We start from the raw sequence: 24,316 nt of genomic DNA, 5'->3' as shown, positions 1-24,316 counted from the left end.
AATTAATGACTTTCTGAGAACTGCTGACGGTCACTTTGAAAAACAGAACGAGCATGTAACACTTGACTGAGTTACAATTATATACTAATACTATTCTACTCTATAAATGTGCAAAATCTCTGTCCGCGTGTGTGCATTGGTAGTTCTTGGTAGTAATTAGTATAATTAGTATACCTAAACGGTATAGTGATTTGTTTTTTGTATAAACACACAAATGTACAAATGTACACACGCACATCTATAACGTGCACACACATGCATGACTCAGAGAGGTTTGGGGTTCAGTGTCTTGCTCAAGGGCACTTGAGCATTATCATATCAGTAGATGTAATGTCACCAGCACATAACTGGAATATTTCCACTTGGGTATTGCATTTTCAAATGGGTATTGAACCAACAGTGGGTGTTAAAAAGCAATACTAAAATACAAACATTAGCCAAACTCTTGACCCTGAACACCAGCAGAACTAAAATACAAACCGTATCCTTGGTGTTTGTATGATGTGTTCCCATGTTCATGTCAGGTTTTAGATACACAGGAGAAGTTTAGAACAGAAAACTATCTGGAAGAAATGATCAATATGTGGTTTTATGGAGATGAATATGTGGTTTTATGGAGATCAATATAGGTTTATATAGGTGTCTTGAGCTCTGCCCCACCAAAACCTTGTACAAATTGAACGTATCTTGTACAGTATCGAGTCAGGTGTTATGTGTTATTTGGCTCCTGTAAGACTTCATTCAGCAGCAGCTGTTTACTGATGGAGTTAAGGGATTCCATCAAGGCGAATAAAGTAAAATCCTGGTTTATTTTTACAAGTTTATCTAATTTAAGTTATTCTTCCATTATGGTACAGTAGCTTGTTTGATTCCCTGCTCAATAAAAAAAGGTAACAACTAGCCTGCTGTGTAGCTAGATAACTGTCAAGTTTAATTTAGTTGTATCTCAAAATATTTCAATTAGAAGTGAAAACGAATATCCCACTGGGACATGAAGGCTGATCTAATCTAATATTTTGTACATATTGTTCCTCAGCACCTTGAGGAATGCTGTCTGATCTTTATAGATCTAATAACTCCTCATAATGAAAACGGCTGAATGAATGAAGTGCTTCTACTTGATTTGCCCAATTTTCAGAAACAGTTAATTTCACTACCTCTCCTCCAGTTTACTGAAGTGGGGCACTTGACTTTGATTCTCTATTGCAGTGGTTCCCAAACTTTTTAGCTCAAGACCCAGAAGATAAATTAGACGTTTGCCCGGGACCCAAACTAGTGAAAATAGCAGATCTACAAGCTTGTAGATCTGCTATTTTCACTATTTATGTAACTTTTTTTTTATTCATGTGGAAATTATATGATTTTTTTATTGTATTTATGAAATACTTTTGAGACATTTATATTTTATCTTAAATAATATATATATATATTTTTTTAAATGCAGGAAACGGAAAAAAATGTTTGGTCCCGACCCACTGTTGGGAAACAGTGCTCTATTCTATCAGATTGTGTGTGTGTGTGTGTGTGTGTGTGTGTGTGTGTGTGTGTGTGTGTGTGTGTGTGTGTGTGTGTGTGTGTGTGTGTGTGTGTGTGTGTGTGTGTGTGTGTGTGTGTGTGTGTGTGTGTGTGTGTGTGTGTGTGTGTGTGTGTGTTTGATAGCCCCATCAGGACACACTCATCCTCAGCAACTTAATCACGCTGACATTTCCGCATTGTCCAGAGAAAAAACACTGAATACAAGTATGATCTCCTCACATCAGAACAATAGGACCTATAGGATACAAATCAACAGTGTTCCTTTAAGAAGTAAAGCAGAGAGCTTAAAGCACTTTATGTACTAATTCAATGTATTGACCAGTGTGCTCATATGAAACCCATTCAAAACTAATTAATTCTATATTAAAATGGACTATCAACTACTGTATAAAGAAAGTATTTGAATTAGCGACACAACACATACAGGCACGCACACACACACACACACACACACACACACACACACACACACACACACACACACACACACACACACACACACACACACGCACTGAGGAGGATTCGCACTTTGCCATAGCAGGGTGTGCTGTATTAGTGCTGTCACTGACTGTTAAATTGACCAGATAATGGCTGCTTTGAAGCAGAAAGTGTGGTGGCAAACAAGAATCAAGGTTCATTTGTCACTCACTGTAACTCTAAACAGTTCCAGTTCCCACCCATTTTTCATAAATTGGACGATTTTTAGCGTTCAATTTATTTGTTTATTGTTCCTTTTTTGCACTTGAGTTTGCTTTAGGCTTGAAATGAAAATGTCTCATGCATGCATGCTAAACAGCGTTATGATCACATTTTCAAGTCATTCTGGGATTCTCTGTCTGAAACAGGTAGCCTGAAACAATCTAAAAGCAGCCCCAAGGCAAAGGAGAGGAGGATAATTGTGCACAGTATGTCTGGCCAACCGTGTGTGTGTGTGTGTGTGTGTGCGTGTGTGCGTGTGTGCGTGTGTGCGTGTGTGTGCGCGTGTGTGCGTGTGTGTGGGTGTGGGGTAAACTCTGTGGTAAACTCATCCCATCCGTTTCCCTCCTCTCATCTCCACCGCAGCATCTGCTTGTAGAAGCATAACCCAAAGCCTATTTTACGGGGAGTGGTTTTTCAATTCTGACGAGGGCGCTTACAGAAATTAGTGACTGACAGGAGAGAACTGGAGATTGGATTTGTTATGAGGGAACACACACGCACACACACACACGCACACACACACACACACACATTTTAACCATTTATTTATGTCCACATAAAGGATAATACATACAGGGACACAAATATTATAGGTGCAGTAGGGTTACATTCACAAAATCATGGCATATGTTTTCATGATACAATAGGCATGTCACTCAGTACTCTACGGGTATAATTACAAGTAAGACGCGCAAACGCTGGAAGCGAACGCAGCTCGAAAATATTGTGTATTTACGGACTTGTAATCCGTGTTATCCGTGTTGGGAGAGAACATTGACTGTGTGTGTGTGTGTGTGTGTGTGTGTGTGTGTGTGTGTGTGTGTGTGTGTGTGTGTGTGTGTGTGTGTGTGTGTGTGTGTGTGTGTGTGTGTGTGTGTGTGTGTGTGTGTGTGTGTGTGTGTGTGTGTGTGTGTGTGTGTGTGTTGTGCATGGTATTCAGAGCATTGTCTAAATTCCTGCACTCTGGCGCACTCGGGTGGCTGCTTACAGGCAGTGCACGCAGAGCATGAGAGCATGAACACAGACAGACAGACAGACAGACACACAGACACACAGACACACCCACAACCCGAGCAGGGTTACATAGTAAGCTCCACTTGGTCGGAGGCGCGGCTTCGCCGCGCCTCCTTCCGCGTTCGCAAACACACACACAAACACACGCACACGCACACGCACACACACACACAGATTAGAGTTAAAAATGTTTGCTTTACCAAACAACAAAGATTTCACGATTTTTCAATAACAAAAATAATTGCAGATCTATAAGCTCATAGCCGCTGGTATATCTTCTACTTTTGAATATCCAAAGTATAAAATAATGGTTTAAGTGGTTACACAGATGCGTTCCCGGTTTTAATTCGTTAATAGTGTCCATACAGTGAGTGTGTCACAGTGAATCCTGCCTTGCTGAAACTGTTCAGAGCATGTAACTCATTATTGAAATACTCCTATTGTGGAAAGTGTCCACTTTCTTCCAGTTTTCTTAAAATGGTTGATTTACCGCACTGACAATGCTCTCGGGACACAGAGCTGGAAACAGGGTTGAGATGTTGCCGCAATGTGTATAGGCATAAATGTTGTCTTTTGTTTAAATGAAATCAAATTAGCTTTCATTAAAGCAATTAAAATGTGGTCAGACGCACAGCACACGAGTCCGTCCCACTACCCTTCTCCTCTGTCTAAATAAGGCGGAGCATTTAAGAGGTTTCAGCACAATTTGGTGCAACAAAATAAGATTCTATTGCTCGTGCTTAACGTCGTCTCCAGACACCAGCAGTCTAGGAATTGTGGGAAAGATTTTCAACAGTGAATCCTCAGGACACAAAGAACTGTCTACCAGCTGCCGTCTGCACTCTTTCTCACCTCTCTCTCTCTCTCTCTCTCTCTCTCTCTCTCTCTCTCTCTCTCTCTCTCTCTCTCCCTCTCTGGTGGATAGACAGCAGACAGGTGCAGAGGAGAGGAGACAGATGGCGAGGATGACAAGATATATATTTATATATATATATTATTTTGATGTTGTTTTCATACTTTTTTGGGAAGAAAGAATTGTCCAGATAAACACACACACGCAAACAGACACACACACACACACACACACACACACACACACACACACACACACACACGCACACACACACGCACACACACGCACACACACACACACACACACACACACGCACACACGCACGCACACACACACACACACTCAAATGTACCATGCAGTTTGCAAACAGAACAGAACTGTGTTGGTCATTGTTCGGCCTCACCATAAACTCTGGTTGTGTAGCGTACACACGCACGCACTCACTCACGCACACACGCACGCAGTAATAAATATTTTTTGCTGCCTAGACCTTGAAGGTGATAGACCTGTCAGAGTGTCACAGACAATAACGTACAGATGATGACGATGTCGTTGAGATACTGTGTTTTATGAGTGACACACCTTCATGACATAGATGGAATTCTAAGTCCTCTGGTCCTGTCCTAGCCTTGTCCCTGTTGCAGTCAAGGTACAGTGTTGTCTCTGGATGGTCCGTCGACTCCTGTATCGCATAAAGGTGCAGAGTTCCAGCTATAAAGTCCTCTTTAGTCTCTTCCTCAAGGCTAATGGGCCTTGAGGAAGAGCAGTAAAAGCAAAGGGCTGAGGAAGGTTCATGGTTGTGAAGTGACGATAACCAAGGGCCAAAGCTGTTGCCCCCAGCAACCATTATGATGTTGATGTGTGCTCTTCTCTTGCAGTGTTTTTATCTCTCTCTAAGGAATGTGTCTTTCTTTGCGTCTTCTGTTCACACTGTCTTGTTCCTAGTACCTGTCTTTCATCGTCTTACTGTTTTTTTTGGGGAAAAAAACTGTTTCCTTTCTCTTTTCTTCCTATCATTCAGGTTACTTCCTGCAGACGTTGTTCCCTCCGTCTCAACGGTCCTTCCAAGGCTGCATGCAAGCCATCCTATTGGACGATCAGCCTGCCGACCTGCATGCAGTGGAGAGAGGCATTGTGGGAGCTTTTGAGAACGTCAGCCTGGACATGTGTGCCATTATAGACAGGTGAGAGAGAGAGAACTCACACAATGCAAACACCTACCTGTTCACGTACACATACGCGTAGGTGCACGTACTTAGCACACACATGGACATGCGCACACATCAAAATAAAAAAACGGTGCAAATTGCTGTTACTTTAATATAAACAGGGCTATTGTATGTGTGTCTGAATCATTTCCATTTTATGTCACGTGCGTGCGTGTGCTCCTAGTGATACATGTATGTAATTGATGTGGTGGATTCACTGTGTAAGAGGACACAATACAAAGACTGAGAATATACAGTACATTATATCAGTCTTCAATGAGACAAAGACTCAAATAGAGAATATACCAGTTTTATTTATTGACAGTGTACAGAGTACATCCATCCATTTTACATGTTATACAACAAAGCAAGAAAAAAAGACACTTGAAAAAATAAAGTAAGAAGACAAAAAAACAACCCTCCCCACCAAGCCCTCCCCCCACCCCAGAATGGCACAATAAACAGCATTGACAACAGCAACCTTCGCAGTAACAGCAACTTATTATAACCTCAACCAAGAGGAGTTAATGAAGGCAGAATATCAAGAAAAGAGCCCCAAATGTTTATACATTTCGGGTCTTCTCCTCACATTGTACAGGATCTTCTCAGGAGTATACAGTAAGAGGAAAGTTCATTCAACCAATGCTTTTGTCTCAGACTTCCAATTTACAAGCATAATTTTCTGTTGGAGAATATACCAGTTTTAAAAGAGACTCCTTTTGGATTGTTTTGCCCGTGTTCAACTGATTCTGACCTTTGCCAGCCTCACCATCCGATAAATCTTTTGTGCCTCATTTTGATTAATACGTAGATTGAACTGCACCTGCTCTGCCTCAGGCGTCTGCATCTGGGTCATTCACCTGTGATCCTGTTACCGTGCACACTCACCAGACAAGTCACATACAACGTAGGCCTGACCTCGACTAAGTCGACTAGTCGACTGGTTAGTCGCGGGGGGTCTGAGTCGACTGCGTGTCTCTTAGTCGAATCTAGTCGGAAAAAAAATAGATAATAATAATAATAATAATTAATTGCCAAAAATGTTTTAAATTGTTTTTTGGCCAAGTCTACACCTGCAACCACACGTAACTTCCACTTTATTCTTCTTATTCCTCGTCTTTGTATTGGTATTGTTTGTGTTGGAGCGCCTCATTGCGGCTGCAGAGTTCATGTGCAACCTCTTCCAGAGAGAGATAGAGACATAACACTAGAAACTCTGCTGGAGACACAAAACAAACTGTGTAGACTTGGCCCTTTGAAATAAAATGTATTTTGGCCCTAAAAAAAATTAATATATATATATATATATATATATATATATATATATATATATATATATATATATATATATTTTTTTTTTTTTTTTATTAGTCGACTGCCAGTCGACTATTGGCAATTAGTCGCCAATTAGATTCGACTAAACAAATCCTTAGTCGGGGACAGGCCTACATACAAGTCAGAAGGACATGTTACGCAAGTGTATTACGCGGCTTGGTTGATGCTTGATTCTGATTGGGTCAATCACTTCAGGGTGATGTAGGCCCCCGCTGGGCAGGGTCGAATCACCCTTTCAGGGTTTATTTCTCAATAATGACCTGCTCCCCATTGATTATTCCTAGCGTAAAGTGAATATTGCTGGGCAACAGCCGATGAGAATATTGAATATGAGAGGGTACTGTAGCAATCAATCAGCAAGCGTTTTGACAGTGAAACACAACAGGAGGAGTCAAAGCTTATAGTGGATATTTGATTGTCACCGAAGATTTTTGAGAGTAGAGTTGGTGTTCTGCCATGTCTTTGTGTGTAAAGGCGGTTACACACCGGCGAATGTGCGAATATACGCAAAATTCGGACTCGTTCCGAATAATTAAAAGACGCTTTTTCGCTTCGCTTTTCCGCTTTTTCGCGCCATGTACGCTTGCATTGACTTTATAAGGTTTTTAAAAAAAGCGTATTATTCGCACGAAAAAATCGCCCCGGTGTGTAAGGACCTTAAAAGTTGTTTGCTGGGAAACTATACTGCGCAACAGAGCATGACAGTTGTCAGTAACTAAAGCATCTGGAGTGTGATGGCCTAATTGAGGCAATATGTTTCAGTTAACCATCTTCTAATCTGTTAATACATTAATAATGACAATTATGAAGAAGATATTCAATTATAATGAAATTATTTGCAGAATTATATATTAGGTTGTATTTATTTCCTCTTCATCAGAAATGAGATCATTGGCACACATGCACGCGCGTGCGTGCACGCTCACACACACACACACGCACACCTGTTAAACACACGCACGCATGCACGCTCACGCACGGGCACACATGCAGTGCACGCACGCCGCACACGTATAGGAGGATGACTTTGATTTAGCGGCCGTCCATGTAAACAAATCTCTGATCGGAATGATTTCAATCTGATTGAAGAAATATTGTCCTACAGGGGTTACAGGATTGACAGCTACAGGAGTGATTTAGTGTTCAGGTTTACTATTGATAGAGTGCGTTCAGAGAGTTTTAGCTGCAGGTGCACACAGAACAGCATTCAGAAGCCTACCCTACATCTCTTCCTAAGATCTGTGTGTGTGTGTGTGTGTGTGTGTGTGTGTGTGTGTGTGTGTGTGTGTGTGTGTGTGTGTGTGTGTGTGTGTGTGTGTGTGTGTGTGTGTGTGTGTGTGTGTGTGTGTGTGTGTGTGCGCGCGCGTGTGCGTGTGCGTGCGTTGTCTTCCAGGTGTTTGTTCAACCACTGTGAACATGGAGGTCACTGTAAGCAGACCTGGGACAGCTTCAGTTGTACCTGCGACAGGACAGGATACACAGGAGCCACCTGCCACACCTGTAAGTATATGACCTCAATTCCTCAAATATGAACTCCAACATGGGGCTCATAGGTGAGCCTCGGGCTGCACGGCTGCGGGGAAACTAAGACATGTTGTTTTAGAGAAATGGCACGTCAGCTTCCGTGAAGCGCCATGTTAAGCAGTTTCCATTTCTGAGCCCCACCCCCCCAACTTCATGACTCTTTTCAAACACATTAAAAAAACATGCTTTGATGGCAATTTAGTTACGCCTCAGTTTAATTTACCCCACAGTTTTTCAAAGACATTTCCCGCTCGACACATGCACCCATGTGCACACATGCATGCGGAATATAATATTGACAACTGTAGGGGCGTCATGCTGTGTAGCGCTGCTGTCGGGGAAAACCTCATACGTCCAAAAGTGTTACTTTTCAGAATTCAAATAAAAAATAAAAAAAAGCAGATCTACAAGCTAAAAACGTGTCGCCATGCAACACATTTTGAGCTTGTAGATCGGCTATTTTTGCTACTTTTGTGTGACACAGTAGTATATATATATATATATATATATATATATATATATATATATATATATAAAGAGGTTTCTGTCTGACTTGGAAAGCTTGGAAAGTCTTCCTGGAAGGATACACTTGTGTTTCCGCAGCTCCACAGAGATGCCTCCTAATCCTCACTCCTCCCTCCTCAGGAGGAGGAGCAGGAGTAAGAGACTTGGCACGAGCATCAAAACGGCGGAAAGTTCCGGTGCGAGTGAGAATAGAGAGGAGTGAGGAAACATCAGGCTATAGAGACTTGGGACGCTGCCTTGCGGTGTTCTGCACATCCTGAGGCTTTGCCCATATCACCGACTGGAGGGACCGAGCAAGCTGAAGGATGATGTTCAAACCTTACTTAAGGAGGGAGAGGAGTTACTGGGGACTGTTAGCTGGAAAGCATTATGAGAAATGGGTCCAAAAATCCCTTTGAAGGGCTTTTATTGGCTAGGTTGAGACACTTAAATTAAAACGTACCCGTATGACTATACGTATATATTTCTTGTTTCTCTTCTTTTCATTTATTTATATACCCCAGAGACAATATGGGTTTGAAAAAAAGAGGGATATAATTGTTCATGCATATATGCACCTGTGCTTTTGTAACCTTGCATTGAATTCCCTAATACAAATATATATTTTTAAAGAAAACAAAAGGGAAACAAATAAAATAAAAGAGAAAATAACTACAGTACTATTGATGTGTGACAGCCCCCAGAGTTGTGTTGTATAACATTATATCCTGTATTAACCACCGTTGTATTCTGACCTTACAGTAGTTGCAATGGAGCATAGCAATATGCTATAAGAGGTTTTGCCCTTTAACTTGGGCTGAGTTGTTTGTTTTTAGTGTTATTCTCCAAAAGGTTTATAATCATATGTTCTTTACCTATAGCGATACATGGTAGGACCTGTTGGAAATAATTCCTTGGCTGATCACTTTTTTTGGTTTACTTGGATCATTCCTGGATAATAAATACCTGCTTCTTCCGAGCACGGGCTCCTTCTGAGACTATCTTTCCAAGCAGTGATATAAGTTAACTATGAAGCAAAGCTTGGTTATAACAGAACTCTGTATTCCTTCAGTGTCTGCCTACAGTTAAGCCTGTACATTTTCCTCATGAGACAATGCACATGAATTACAATAAGCCAGACAGCAAACACACATCTAATGAGATGCAGGTGTGCATACACACAGACATAGACAAGCTGCGCACTCAGACACACACACAGTCTCTGTAACAATGCCTTTTCAAGGATGGATGTCAGTGTGTCCGTCAACCACTTTGGTTCCAAACATGATATCTTGAAAAAGATTGCCGGGCTTGCAATTTTTTTGCATCGCTAATTTGCTGTGCACCTTCACGGTTCACGGAAGATAATGATTGAAATTCTTTATTAGGAATCAAGCCCTTGAGATGTAGCATCTCGTTTTCGAGGGAGGATCACTTTTTAGGGGGGATGGACCCTACTGCTTATAGTGACTCAATTACCTTTCCTTTGGGGTTCCTTCGGTGAATATACAATTGAGTATACGCCACACTCAATTCAGCCTCTAAAAATAATGTTAGATTATCCATCTTTTATTTGAATGAATGAATGAATGAATGCATTCATTATTTCTTCTTTTTCAGTCCCACTAGTCAGAATGCACGGTTCCAAGGATGGCAACGAGTCAGTCAGTTCAAAGGACTTATTTTGGAATGGATGCAAGGAGTAGCACAGATTATAGGGGGCACCAGCAGTGCTTTTAGACTAAGCTATCTCTCTCTCTCTCTTTCTCTCTCTCTCTCTCTCTCTCTCTCTCTCTCTCTCTCTCTCTAACAGCCATATATGAGTCGTCCTGTGAGGCCTATAAACACCTGGGCAGGTCCTCTGACTCCTACTGGATTGACCCTGACGGCAGTGGGCCCCTCGGCCCCTTCAAGGTTTTCTGCAACATGACAGGTGTGTGTGTGTGTGTGTGTGTGTGTGTGTGTGTGTGTGTGTGTGTGTGTGTGTGTGTGTGTGTGTGTGTGTGTGTGTGTGTGTGTGTGTGTGTGTGTGTGTGTGTGTGTGTGTGTGTGTGTGTGTGTGTGTGTGTGCGCGTGTGCGCGCGCGTGCAAAGGAATCTCCAGCCCTTGACCTTCCTGGGGTTTCCATGACAACAAAGCTATAGCCACACATACACACACACACACACACTCACACACACACACAGACGCAGACGCAGACGCAGGTTGGTCATGTTAGAACTCTAGAGAGATGAGCACATACTATATTAAAGCCTGCGAGTCTCACAGCAGGAGGCTGAACCACAACTTCTGGTGTGTGGATTGGCCAATATGTCTGGCCTCAGCAACTTTTTACAGTTATTTCATTTTTGTCGGTCGACACGGTTGAGGTTTATTGCAGTATTTAAGTTGTTTTATGCTGGTCTTTTTACCATAAAAAAATAAATGAAAACATTCTTAGCTGATGCTGTGCTGTGCTCATGATATACTGCCTCTGTACGATATATGGAGAGCTTACCTCAGAGTGTGTGTGTGTGTGTGTGTGTGTGTGTGTGTGTGTGTGTGTGTGTGTGTGTGTGTGTGTGTGTGTGTGTGTGTGTGTGTGTGTGTGCGTGCACGTGCGCGTGCGTGTGTGTGTAGAGGACAAGGTGTGGACCACAGTGATGAACAACCTTCCAGCTCAGACCACAGTGACTGGCTCCAGCAGAGAGAGACGCACTGTCATCCAGGTCAACTACAGTACCTCCATGGACCAGGTAACTCTCTCTCTCACACACACACACACACACACACACACACACACACACACACACACACACACACACACACACACACACACACACACACACACACACACACACACATGCGTTTTGGTCATCGTAACATTTCACTTTCCGAAATGACCTTCACTTGGGGTTTCAGATGAACAAGTTTATTTTGCTGAATGGCTTTCTCTCTTAATTGAAACGAGGTCCACACGGGAACATCGTGGCTTCATCTGGATCTCACACTTAATGTGGCCAGCCTGTGACATCAGTCATCTTTGACATGACGTATGAATCCAAATTGTTTGATTTCAGCCTGCACAAACATATGTTGCTGATCGGTCCAGTATTTTCTGACAATCGCTCTGGGCAGTCACATAGACGGACAGGCACAACAGAACAACCCTCCCATAGATAATAGCGTCCTGTGGCCTATTGCCACAACGTAAAAAAAAACAGCCTTAAACTTCCCTTTGTCTGTCAGTCTGTCTGTCTGTCTGTCTGTCTGTCTGTCTGTCTGTCTGTCTGTCTGTCTGTCTGTCTGTCTGTCTGTCTGTCTCTTTCCGTCTCTCCCAGTGAACTTAAGCATTATGGTGCACATTGTTCCCTTCTTAAGAAGCTGTTCTTTCACAGAGAGCTTCTAACCAGTCTGCTTAACTCGGATTATAAGAGAATCTATTCATTCTTTGTGTTTCCAAGGTGACGGCCATCACCGCCAGTGCAGAACACTGTCAGCAGTTCATCTCCTACAGCTGCCGCATGTCCCGACTGCTCAACACCCCAGGTACATACTGATTCAGGAACAGTTCCTCTTTATCAAACTCATAAATGATTTTGCTTTGGGGAAGAAAATATGTGTTGAGTTTTTAGTGATCACAATCTTGCTACTGGGTCAGGTTTCATGACGCACAAGGCGCCAGTTGTTGCATTAAAATGCTAGACGCACCAAGCAAAATAAGTAAACAGCCTGCAGCACAAAAACACATCTCGGACGAGTTAACTGGCATACCTGAAAATGTTTGCTTCACATAACAACTATTGCTAAAGATCAAACAACTACCACAACAGTAACTTATATTGAGATCAATAAGATTCAACGGTAGTCAAGGACTTCTATTAAAGAGGCCATAAACGAGTGCTATGGAACCTCATGGTCAGTGTTGCATTGCTGAATTGGAACGTGGTTGCACTCTATTTTAATGACGTGGCGCACACGTCGCTTAACACCTACACTACAGGTCACACAATGGACAATTAATATGCATCTAGGCTCATTCCTATGTTAATTCACCTGGTGTGAGTCGGGAGCCTTTGTAAACTTTGTTGAGGTGTGAATTTAAAGTTGTTTTAAATCTATGCGTGTGCCTGCGCGTGCTCCTGGTCAAATAGGTTCCTGCACGGCGTGCAAGACCGTCCCATGAGCAATGCAACCCTGCTCATGGTGGAGTGGACATATTCATTGCCACATTTGGAGTCTTCAAATAGGGGAGACATGCAATATTATTCTTCCAGCAACAATATTATTCATTATTGGTTACAGATCCTTTATAATGGTCAATATCATGTATGTGGTACAGTATGTAGCCGGGAATGACTGACTGATGTGATATTCAAAAAAAAAAGTCTGTCTGTCTGTCTGTCTGTTAGTCAGTCAGTCAGTCAGTCAGTCAGTCAGAGTAGTCAATAGCACTCACTCGCACTCACAGACACAGATAGTTAGAGGATGGAACCACTTCTGTATGAACAGGCCTCACGGGCCACTCCTTCCTATGAAGAAGGGGTACTCTGGAGGGATGGTGGGCGGGTGTAATGTATGCACACACAACTTTAGAGGCCGTCTGGGAAACAGAAGGTTCCCTGGTTCGCGCCCTGGGGAAGAGTCCCAGAGTGCTTGTATTGATGCTGCAAGCTTGCACATCCGCTATTTTTTAGAATTTTAGAAGAATCTTAAAAGTCAAACCTTCTCTTTTGGGGGTATTAATGGGTTAATACAAGTTTCTGACAGCTTGTACTTCCTTATAGACAGTGTACAGAACTTTAAGGTGTCGGTCAAAAGACAATTAAAATGAATTTTACACAGTATGATTTTAAATAACAGTTGTTCACGGATTGCCACTGGCAATGTGGAAAGGTCTGAATGCTTTCTCTCTGCTTCTTATAAGGAGGTGTGTGTGTGTGTGTGTGTGTGTGTGTGTGTGTGTGTGTGTGTGTGTGTGTGTGTGTGTGTGTGTGTGTGTGTGTGTGTGTGTGTGTGTGTGTGTGTGTGTGTGTGTGTGTGTGTGTGTGTGTGTGTGTGCGCTCATGGATTTGATATTGCCTTGTGTTACTCTTTATACGCACGCACGCACGCACGCACGCACGCACGCACGCACGCACGCACGCACGCACGCACGCACGCACGCACGCACGCACGCACGCACGCACGCACGCACGCACGCACGCACGCACGCACGCACGCACGCACGCACACACACACACACACACACACACACACACACACAGACAGAGAGTCAGTCCTCCATCATGTTGAGGTCTGACTGTGTGTGTGTGTGTGTGTGTGTGTGTGTGTGTGTGTGTGTGTGTGTGTGTGTGTGCAGTAAACTTTATTATAGTTTACTGCTAAAGTGCTCCTTGGAAGTTGGGGAAATGAAATTACCAATCAGAGCAGAGCAGGGGAAAATAATTTACTCAGAAATATGAATAATTAATTAGCTGCCAACTTTCATCACATTACACTGTCAACAACCACACACACATACACACACGCACATGCACTCACGCACACGCACACACACACACACGCACGCACGCACGCACGTACTTGCACGCACATGCACACGCACTCACGCACACACGCACGCACGCACGCACACACACACACACACACACACACACACACACACACACACACACACACACACACACACACACACACACACACACACACACACTCACACACACACAGCTGCATCGTGAAAGTAAATGGACCATTAAATAGAATTGTATTCTGGCTTCAATAAGTCTCTAAGTGGGAAGTGGGACAGTGATTGATGTAATTGTTTTAATTGGCTGACCGTCTCCTCTCCTCCTCTCCTTCTAATTTACAAGACGCACGCATGCGTGTGCGTGCACAAGCACGCGTGGTGAACACAAAGCACGCGCAAATGCTTTTACGTATGTAAAGTGATTACTTTTCCTGAAGTTTTAGAGCTTTGCTGCAACGTGACATTCCAAATGATCTGCTGACATCCAGCGTTAAATATCTGACCTCTTGTCTCTAGTTTCTGTGTTGAAGAACATTATCTTCTCTATACAAACTCTTTATGTGAGAAGACCATTACTGCTCTGTGCAGGCTCACCTGTCATCCATCACTATCGTTGAGATTTCTGTCAGTCTGAAAGACCACACGCATAAAGGACGGAGAGGATGACACTGGAAATAAGCTTTATTGTGTTTAAACTTTTCACATGTGCACAATATGTTTATGCATAGGCCTATGCATTTTTGTCAGTAAAGATGTCTGTCAATCAATCAATCAATAAATCAATCAATCAATCTACAGTCAGTCAGTCAGTCAGTCAGTCAAAATATTTTCTTCAACACTGTAAATAACAGTAGTGCTAACAAAATAAGAATGCAGTGCACTGTCACACCAGCAGGGAAACTTATGCTGCTGCCAGTTTGATTCATTACTCCTCTGTAATATTTTAATAGGAATAAATCTCATAATGCAATTGAAAGGTATTGCAAACACAGAAATACGTTATCACAAATATATTTTGGCCGTTCAAAATATAGACCTCTCATAGCAAGTGAAAGTAAAGTGAATGTAAAATATTCAGTAGGAGGAATGTACTAGCCTGGCATTGGCCAGACTGATAACGTGGATTCACTCTCACTTTCCTCCCCGGTATCAGTCTGGACTTCGGCCCATAGGGACTGCATTTCAACTGCTGTCCGTACAACAGTGATAAATCATTTTCTGATTTCTCATACTCGCTCCGTATGTACCGAAGTCCAGACTGATACCGGGAAGGAACGTGAGAGTGAATCCACGTTATCAGTCTGGCCAATGCCAGGCTAGGAATGTACTGTATATGTACTGTAAATGTTTTCATGATTTATTTTGAAACATAAAAATACATTTATATAATTGTCTGATTGGGACTACATAATCCTCATACCTTAGTACTGGTCAAACTGTATTATATGACCCTCTGTACTGTGTAAAGATTTCTGCTATGGGGCGGCCATAGCTGAGTGGTTAGTGAGCCCGCCTAGGGAGCCAGAGGCCCTGGTTGCCCCAGGTTCAATTCCAGGCCAGGTCAGCATATGTGTCGAAGAAATGAAATTTGTCCCTGAGCAAGACTCTTAACCCCTAATTGCTCACAGGTTCTCATTGGAAACAAGACCGCAAGGACTTTCATGAACGACCTGTTAAAAGGAATTATCCTTTGCTGTTGCTTGTAGTAAAAGAAAGATGTGATCAACAATCAGTTCAATGAAATACTGGAGTGATGTTCTCTCATTAGATTCAGCAACAGCTGGACTCTCCCAAGCATCTGTAGCTCGACTCTGAACAAGACTGATCATACACGCACCCACAAACGAACGCATACGTGCATATTCCACGCCCCGCTTTCTCTCTCTCTCCCTCTCCATGGCCTGAAGCAATTGATAGAATCATTTATATAGCTTGCACACTAATGAAGAGAGAAATATATTCATCAAACAAATGAGTTCATTAATCTCTCGAACTGCGGTTGGTTAAACTTCACTGGCTGACGTCTACACTGTTTAGGCCTGAAGTACATGAGAGGGTTATAGCTGAAACACCAATACAACAAAAACAGCCAATGGCACGCGCGCGCGCGTGCGTGTGTGTCTGTACGTGTGTGTTTGTCGTCCGTCCGTAGGTCCGTCCGTCCCCAGAAAAAATAGACCAAGCCGACCATAAAAAGACACTGAAGTTAATGATCCATTCATCATCTTGCAATGTGTGCCGCTTAGTTGGGTGATGGGATGTTTTGTTGCATGGATCTCAAAGAAAACACTGTGATGGGTGAATATGAGTGCACCAGATTACAACACTGTGCTTGGTGGTTGTATAGGCAAAGTGCACCAGATGACCAATAGAGGCCTGTCTTTTATTTCTCTGTGGACACATGGTTGTGTTAAAACTTATGGAGAAAGTGAGTTGTGGAACTAAAATCTCGTCTGGCTTTTCAAATCAGGAAGGTCACATTTGCACATATATTCATCATGCTTTATTTAGTTAATATTCAATCATTTTTTATGAATTATTCCTTGTCTATTGAACCCATTGTGCGCACGCTCTACCCAATTGAGTCAGGTCTTTCATTACCCAGATAATGTTCTCCATACAATGTCATTAATTTTTTTAAGCACTGCCAAATATGTAGAGAACAAGAGCTACAATATTGAAAGATATGATTGTGTGAGCTATCACCCTGTCATCAAGCTCTGACTCTTTCTCTCACTCTTTCTCTCTCTGTTGCCCACGCTGTTCCCTTTGTCTTGCTCCCTGTTAGGCCTACAGACGAGATGCTAATTCATGTTAAAATTGTCAAGAAGTCGCCCACGCCTCCCTGCCCATTGGAAGCAGGGAGGTTACCGCAAGATTACTGTTTGAAGTGAGGCTTTATATAGAGCAGCATATTGGCAGAGTGAAAACATGGAGGACAGAAATAACCATCAGTGGTAACAGTATCTCCAGACAGTTAGACAGATGAGAAAAGCATCTTCAGGCAGACAGACAAACAATAAACTAAAATTGTCAAAAAAACAATTCTCAAACGGACAGGGAGCCAATGGAGTGAGGCGAGAACCGGGGTGAGGTGGTCATGCTTTTTCTTGCCGGGAATAGGATGTGGGAGTGTTTTAAAAACGAGGGCCCCCTTGCCCCCAAACCATCGTATGAAGTAAACAACTTGCTGCACGGAAACCTAAATCATTTACATCCCATAATGTGTGCTTGCTCCATCTGGCTGTTGCCTTGGCGATGCGTCATTGCCTGGGATAATGGCATCATACATTGTGTTGACAGAGTGTGGGTCTGTCTACCTGAGCACTTAGCTCATATAAACACACAACCTGAACCTACCTCTGTTCACTTACAACTCATGAACACACGCACACGCACACACACACACACACACACACACACACACACACACACACACACACACAAACACGCAATACACTCCCGATATGATGAACAAGTGCAGGATACGATACTTATCACAACATGTAGAAAACGATAATACACAAAATAAATAAATTACTCAAATCTGTATGACATCTTTTCATTTTCTATTTGCATGTCATAACATGCATGAGCTGTGAGTGTAATATAGCTCTCAGTAGTCAAGTCCACCCATCTGTTAATGACATGCACTATTCTAGTTTGAGGCTATGCTTTAGTTTATGTCTCTTGGTACAAATTTGGTAGCACTGTTTGTCATATTAATTGGTAGAACATTTGTATTATTATAGCCCAGGACACCTGGGTAGTAGTGACATAATTATTATTGTTTCCGCCAGGCTGAAGGCGTGGTAGAGACTATGTTTTGCACCCTGTCTGTCCGTCCGTCTGTCCGTGTGTGTGTGTGTGTGTGTGTGTGTGTGTGTGTGTGTGTGTGTGTGTGTGTGAGACCAGAATTTCTTCCCCACCTTCTTTACATGGGCCTGTTATAGCGCCACCAGGAGGCTGATTATTGCAATACAATTTTTTTGACAGTTATCCTACAGATTTTGTCCAAACATCACGCATATCGGTACACAGTATCTCTATAGTCATTAAACGAAACGGGTCTTTCAGATTTTTCATATTCCATCCCGATTGGCTAAGATTGGCTTCCAAAGTTTGCAGGAGTGCTCCGTTTTGAACAAGCTGTACTTTTGTCTGCTTTCTACAATCTTTTCTCTTAATTTTTGAAATGCCCCCTGATGGCTTTGAGTAGTTCAAAGCCAGGATAATTAATCTATAAACAAAATGTAGCTCTTAGGTGTATACTTTTGTCTCCTTTGATATGATTATGATGTGCAACGGGTACTCTGACAATGTCTGTTTAGTTTGAGGCTATGCCTGTCTGTTTGTCGCTCCAAGCGGCTTGGAGAGCTCACTCGCTCTCTGGTCTCGGCTCCTCCAAAAGCAAATTACCATTTTGGACACAAACAATTTCCGGGTTAAGCTGGAGGACTGAGTGTGGAGTGAGCGAGTGAGCAGAGATTTGGGTGTTGAAATTTGGCTTCTGTTTCTCTGTCTCTGTCTGTCTGTCTGTCTGTCTGTCTGTCTGTCTGTCTGTCTGTCTGTCTGTCTGTCTGTCTGTCTGTCTGTCTGTCTGTCTGTCTGTCTCTGTTTCTCTCTCTCCCTCCCCATGGGGCTGCCAGGAGCGGTTAGCTTCTATGTCATCCCGGGAAAGAGGAGGCAGGCAGAGCAGACAATCATGCCCACACTGTCACCCCCAAGGCCCCATGCTTCATCTCAATAAACCCCCTGTCTGCTACCAGCTCTGGAGGAGATGGAAAGAGCATCTGGGCTGTGTGCGTGCGTGTGCGTGTGTGTGTGCGTGCGTGCCAAGTGTGTGTCACTTTTCATGTAGGCTGAAAATGTGTCTGCTCCAGCCTTTGAAAATGTCATCCCATGACCCTGGATATTTGCACCCATACTTCACTGCAAGCTGATACGCAAGTTATCTCTCCTGTAATTTTAATCACATAGAAAATGTTTGATATTTTCACATCCATTTTATGTTGATATGTACATTTCTAACTTTCCCCTGACTTATCCCTTACCAATTCCTATTCCTGCTTACCTCATGGAGACCAGTCAATAGTATGCAACAGCTTGCTTTCTGCTGAGAGCAATGTGTTTGTTCATTTTTTGTGTGAGTTTTTATATGCATTTCTATAGGCTTTGTGTAGCATAGTTGTTCTAAGCAAGTCAGTGCATTCATTAAGTGGATTCAGATAATTATGAGGCTCTGTAAATGCATAGATATTTGAGGGGAAAAAATGAACTTTTGAAAAAGTATTTTCAAAAGCAATGGGTTTGTGTACTTTGTCCACCACTGAACGCACACACGCACGCACGCACGCACAAAATGCTTTCGAAATCTGTCCACGAACTCTACGGTCAAACGGTTTGTTACTGGTTTTAAATTAAGTTGTGAGGCGTAGGCAGCTGACTATCTGTCTCCTCTCCTCTCCCTGCTTAGGGGAGAGGAGAGGTAGATGGATGATTGGAAATAATAATCGTGTTGCAGCATTAATGAACACCTAGTATTAATGAACACTGCCACAACATGTGGATTGTGCGTGTGCGTGCGTGTGCGTGCGTGTGTGCGTGTGTTTGTGTGTGTGTCTTGGCATGCCCTGGGGAAGGTCAGGGTCATTAGGAAGATCATTAAAACAGCCTTGTTCATTTTCTGAACTGTCTACTGGATCACATGAAGCCCTGAGGTACGCCGCCTCCATTAGACAGGTCATGATTCTGTGTTTTGTTAGGGGAAAGGAGCGTATGTGCAGACGGTTCAATTCAGTGACTATATGAACCAAACAGGAGGCAGAATGCTTACTGAGAGGCAGTACTGTTTGAGCAGTTGCACACACGGGTCCGCACATGCATGTGCACGTGAGACCCTCTTCTCCAGACACCATCCCATATTTTTCTATGTGCCTGGTGTCAATGTGTACATAGAACAATAACCTATGCAGCCACAGCACCCCGCTTTGCATGACATTAAGTGTTTAAATATGTCGTCACAGACAGTACAACGCACCGAGCAGTTTACCTACTATAGAGCACCGAAGTCTGACATCACTGCCGCTAGAGGGCGCTTTCCCTCTGGGTCGCAGCGTTATTTATTGTCTTGAAAATCCCATAGGGGAATCTTAGATCGCGTCATATAAGAACTGTGTTCCAGAAATAAACAAATATGCAGATCTACAAGTGTCGAGATGCAACGTGTTGAGAACTTGCCTATTTTCAAATAACCAATGTAGGGGTTAAAGTGGTTAAACTGATCTTGATGCTATGATAATGAATTTTGCTGCATGGGAACCCCCTGGAACCCCCCAAGGATCCCTTGGGGTCCCCGATCCCCACTTTGAGAACCACTGGTATAGAGCATATATTGTAACAGTTTATGTTGGGGAAACATTAGATGACACACATACAGTACTGTAGGTGAGATAGCTAGGCCTTTACAAAATACAATATTTTGCCATCGGCTACAGATTTTTAAGTGATGCCTAGATGTCAGTCAGAAAATAATTTGTAGTGAGCTGATAATCGGAGGCAGAGACAGTGGGCACTATCTACAAGCTCACAATGCGTCGATGTAGAGTGATCATGGGCTATTTTCACTATTTAAAACGTTTTTCAAAACAATACTATCTTACGGCAGCAATGCATTGGCTCGATTCTTCATTTATGGACGTTCAGCGGCACAACAGAGAGGAGCTCTCAACATGCTCACAGGCTGTCACCAAGAGGCCAAGACTGAAACATGTTTCTACTAGCCCCCCACCCCACACGCACACGCACACGCACACACACACACAGACCTGCACACTAACACACAGAAGACTAGTACAGTAAGTTATCTCGTAAATGTTCAGAATAAATGTGTGTCTACCTCTCGCTAACACGTTGTATTCTTGCAGAACACCTGCAAGAATACAACTGGCAGGACCCTTGAGTTAAGTCCGGGTAATGTCCGATTGAGCGCCATCACCTTATCAAACCGGTTATTTACCTTCATGTGTGAACGCATCTGAAACGGACCTTCTCCTTATGCATGCTACATGTGTGAAAGGCCAACACCGGACAATGTCCCGACCTGATTCCTCGGACATTTTCCAATGTTCAAATGAGAACACAGCTTAACTTCCTCTCCTCTGTCCTGATGAACTTCCAACAAAAGACGTTTGTTGAAAGTAATTCCCCCCTCTCCCCAGCTTTCACAAAGCAAATCAAATTAAAATATGCTAACGATGCCCTCCCCCATGCCAAACACACCACAACACAACTGATGATTGGACAGTCAGCATTCTCAGCAACTCTCTGTAATGAGCTTCCATCAGCCAGGTGCTTCCTCACCCATCAGACAGTGCTTCAGTACTGATGAGGTTATGGCGTTATGCATGACACTGTGTGGGTTAATATCTCCGTCAGGCGGGGAGGCGAAGATAATATTTTCGCCGCTGAACCGTTCGTTGGCAGGGAAACTCCTCATAATGGCCATAACCATTTCATCCAAACGAGAGAAAAAAAATCTGAGTGAGAACTCAGATATTTGTTATATTCCATTCCGATTCTCTATACAAAATAATAAACGCCCAAAAGGCATCCGATTTACCCCAAACTTGGGGTGGGACCAAGTTGCAAGAGAATAACAGAATCAGCTGATCTACAAGCTCACAATGCATTGTCTTATATCCTTCATGGGTTTATTGAATCAATTTTGGGAGTTCTCACATGAGATCCCCTTATACACAGGAGACTGATCATTTACACATCAAAAGCCTCAAGAAGGGTAAATAATGAGATATGCTGATAGGGATCACAGCCACAGGGATTATAGAATATCTAACAATCATTATGAAAACACATTTGACTATAAAATATGGTTAGCCAGGGCTAGATGTTTAAAAAAATATATCAAAAATGTTATCATCCTAACCTCAGGCAATGTTTCTAGCCGTCCATGAACTAAGGCTTTGTTGGATTCATGGGGCGGATTTGAAAGAGAGAGAGTCGTGTGATATTTACGATAGATGGAGGTGGAGAGAACATTAAGCACAAGAGGGAGGGTGGGAGCAAGGGAGGGAGATGAAGTCTGAGAAAGGAGAAGAATAAGGAGAGCAGATCGATCAAAACAGTGAATGCATGAGGGACATTAAAGAAATAAAGACGTAATAAGATGTATTTTTCTCACTGTTGCGTCTGTGCGTTCTGTTCTGAACTGAGCCGCTCGGCGAGTGTGAGTTTTGGACCGGAAGATCACCTCTCACCTGAGATCAAATACAAACAAGAGACACAAGGAGAAGAACACGGCAGGTAGAATGAAATAGAGAAGAGAGTCAGAGATCATCCTGTATTCTCCTCTGATGGATTCTCTGACCGCTGAAGTACCTTTATAAAGCCCCCCCCGTCTCTCTCTCTCTCTCACAAAGCCCAGAGAGTATAGAGCACTGGAGATGGTTAAGAATGCACTGCAGAAACTCTCAGTGATTGATGTCATGATGAAATGGACAAAATGACCTGGCCCCGGCCAGCTACAGAAATACACGTATTCAATTCTGGGGCTGACTGAGGCACTGGGTGTTTTGTGGTCAGCCTCTAGCTCTGGTCCATTAGAAGGAGTTCTCCTTAACGCTATGGTACTTTTGATCCTTTCCCCCTCACACCCGCGGTATAGCGCAGGCTGCGCAGCCTCTTGCCTGTAGTAAAAAATAAAACACTTCGCTATTCACCAAAACAAAGACGGTTTTATGGAGTTGAAAGCCTACTAGTGGGAACACTCTGAGCCAGAAAAGAAAACATTGCACTGGAAGGGAAACATTTTTTTAGATACTTCACGGCGCCCTCTACAGATCTGGTCAATGGAATGTTTCTATTGACCCGATTTTTCCTTCCGGTGAAATATTTTCTTTTCTGGCCAAGAAGTGTATTTTAGACGTGAGGTGGGGGGGTCAGAGTGTTCCCACTAAGTAGTGTAGGCTTCCAACTCCATGAAACCGTCTTTGTTTTGGTGAGTAGCAAAAGCGTATTTTAATTTTTTACTAGAGACGAGAGGCTGCGCAGCCTGTGGTGCGTGCACAAAGGCTCGAAAGTTCCATAGCCTTAAGGAGAACTCCTTCTGACGCTATGGACCAGAGCTAGTCAGCCTCTCTTTCTTTTCCCATGGGGGTTCCACTTCAGAGATTGTCTTATGGTGCACGAGACTGGTTTATAGAGAATATGAGCTATCCGCCTGCAAAGCTTTAGGAGGATCTCTTCCTAAGCTAGCTGTTGCTTAGTTTGTTGCCACAGTTCTTTTTTGTTGCTGATGGTGTATAGGCCAGAGCATTATGGAGGATTTGTTGCAGACGGGTGTTGATGAATTGGATTTTCTTTGTAGTAGTGACAGTGGTCCTCCATGTCTCAACGCCGTAGAGTAGGATATTAATATTAAAGATTGCTTTATTTGTCATTTTGTTTTCCATTTGCAAGCAGCGTTAGAATATATATATATGTATATGTTTCTCCTATAGTTAAAGACAGCAGAAATTCATAAAATAATATAATAAATAGTGCAGAAAAATACTCTGTCAACCTGAATAAATAAATCCTAAAAACTAGAAGAATTCATGTCATTAGATAAGCATACCCAGATAAAAACAATATCAAAACTGAATGAATTTCATCCATAGAGTTCATCTATGGAATAGGAATGCCTACCTCCCAAAGTTCATATTCTATCTACTAGGGAGATTGGAGTTCAAAAGACTGATTGCCTGCATCCTTTCCGTCCTGGCACTGATGCTCCTGTATGGTTTCCCAGACGGCAGAAGGGAGATCAGACTGTGCGAGGGGTGGGTGGTGTCCTTGATGATGTTAGTCACTCTCCTTATGCATCGTTGTTGGTATATGTCTGCCAGGGATGGCAGCGAGGTACCAGTGATTTTTCCGGCTGTTCTCACAGTCCTGTTCAGTTGTTTTCTCTCCTCAGATGTGCTGTTACCGTACCAGGAGGTGAAACGGTAGTAGGTGAGAAGGCTCTCAATAGTACCTCTGTAAACAAGGTCAGGGCTGGAATGGGAAGGTCAACTTTCTCCATCTGACGGAGGGGGTAGAGACGCTCTTGGGCCTTCTTGGTGATGGCAGTGG

At 43.0% G+C, this 24,316-nt stretch overlaps 1 protein-coding gene across 1 annotated transcript in view; it reads left to right on the top strand.

The window, feature by feature from the left end:
- Positions 1 to 24,316, top strand: part of LOC308077009 (contactin-associated protein-like 2) — a gene marked incomplete at both ends in the record, with an annotated part of 146,348 nt that overhangs the window by 70,247 nt on the left and 51,785 nt on the right. The window contains 5 exons of the mRNA XM_080417538.1: positions 5,124 to 5,286; positions 8,039 to 8,145; positions 10,487 to 10,606; positions 11,293 to 11,408; positions 12,117 to 12,201. Coding sequence (XP_080273664.1) covers positions 5,124 to 5,286; positions 8,039 to 8,145; positions 10,487 to 10,606; positions 11,293 to 11,408; positions 12,117 to 12,201 — 591 coding nt within the window. The remainder of the gene's footprint in view (positions 1 to 5,123; positions 5,287 to 8,038; positions 8,146 to 10,486; positions 10,607 to 11,292; positions 11,409 to 12,116; positions 12,202 to 24,316) is intronic.

This window comes from Gymnoscopelus braueri (assembly GCF_963280865.1).
Source record: "Gymnoscopelus braueri genome assembly, chromosome: 21".
Classification (NCBI taxonomy): Eukaryota; Metazoa; Chordata; class Actinopteri; order Myctophiformes; family Myctophidae; genus Gymnoscopelus; species Gymnoscopelus braueri.
Note: the sequence above shows the minus strand (reverse complement) of the source record. Positions and strands in the feature narration are given on the sequence as shown.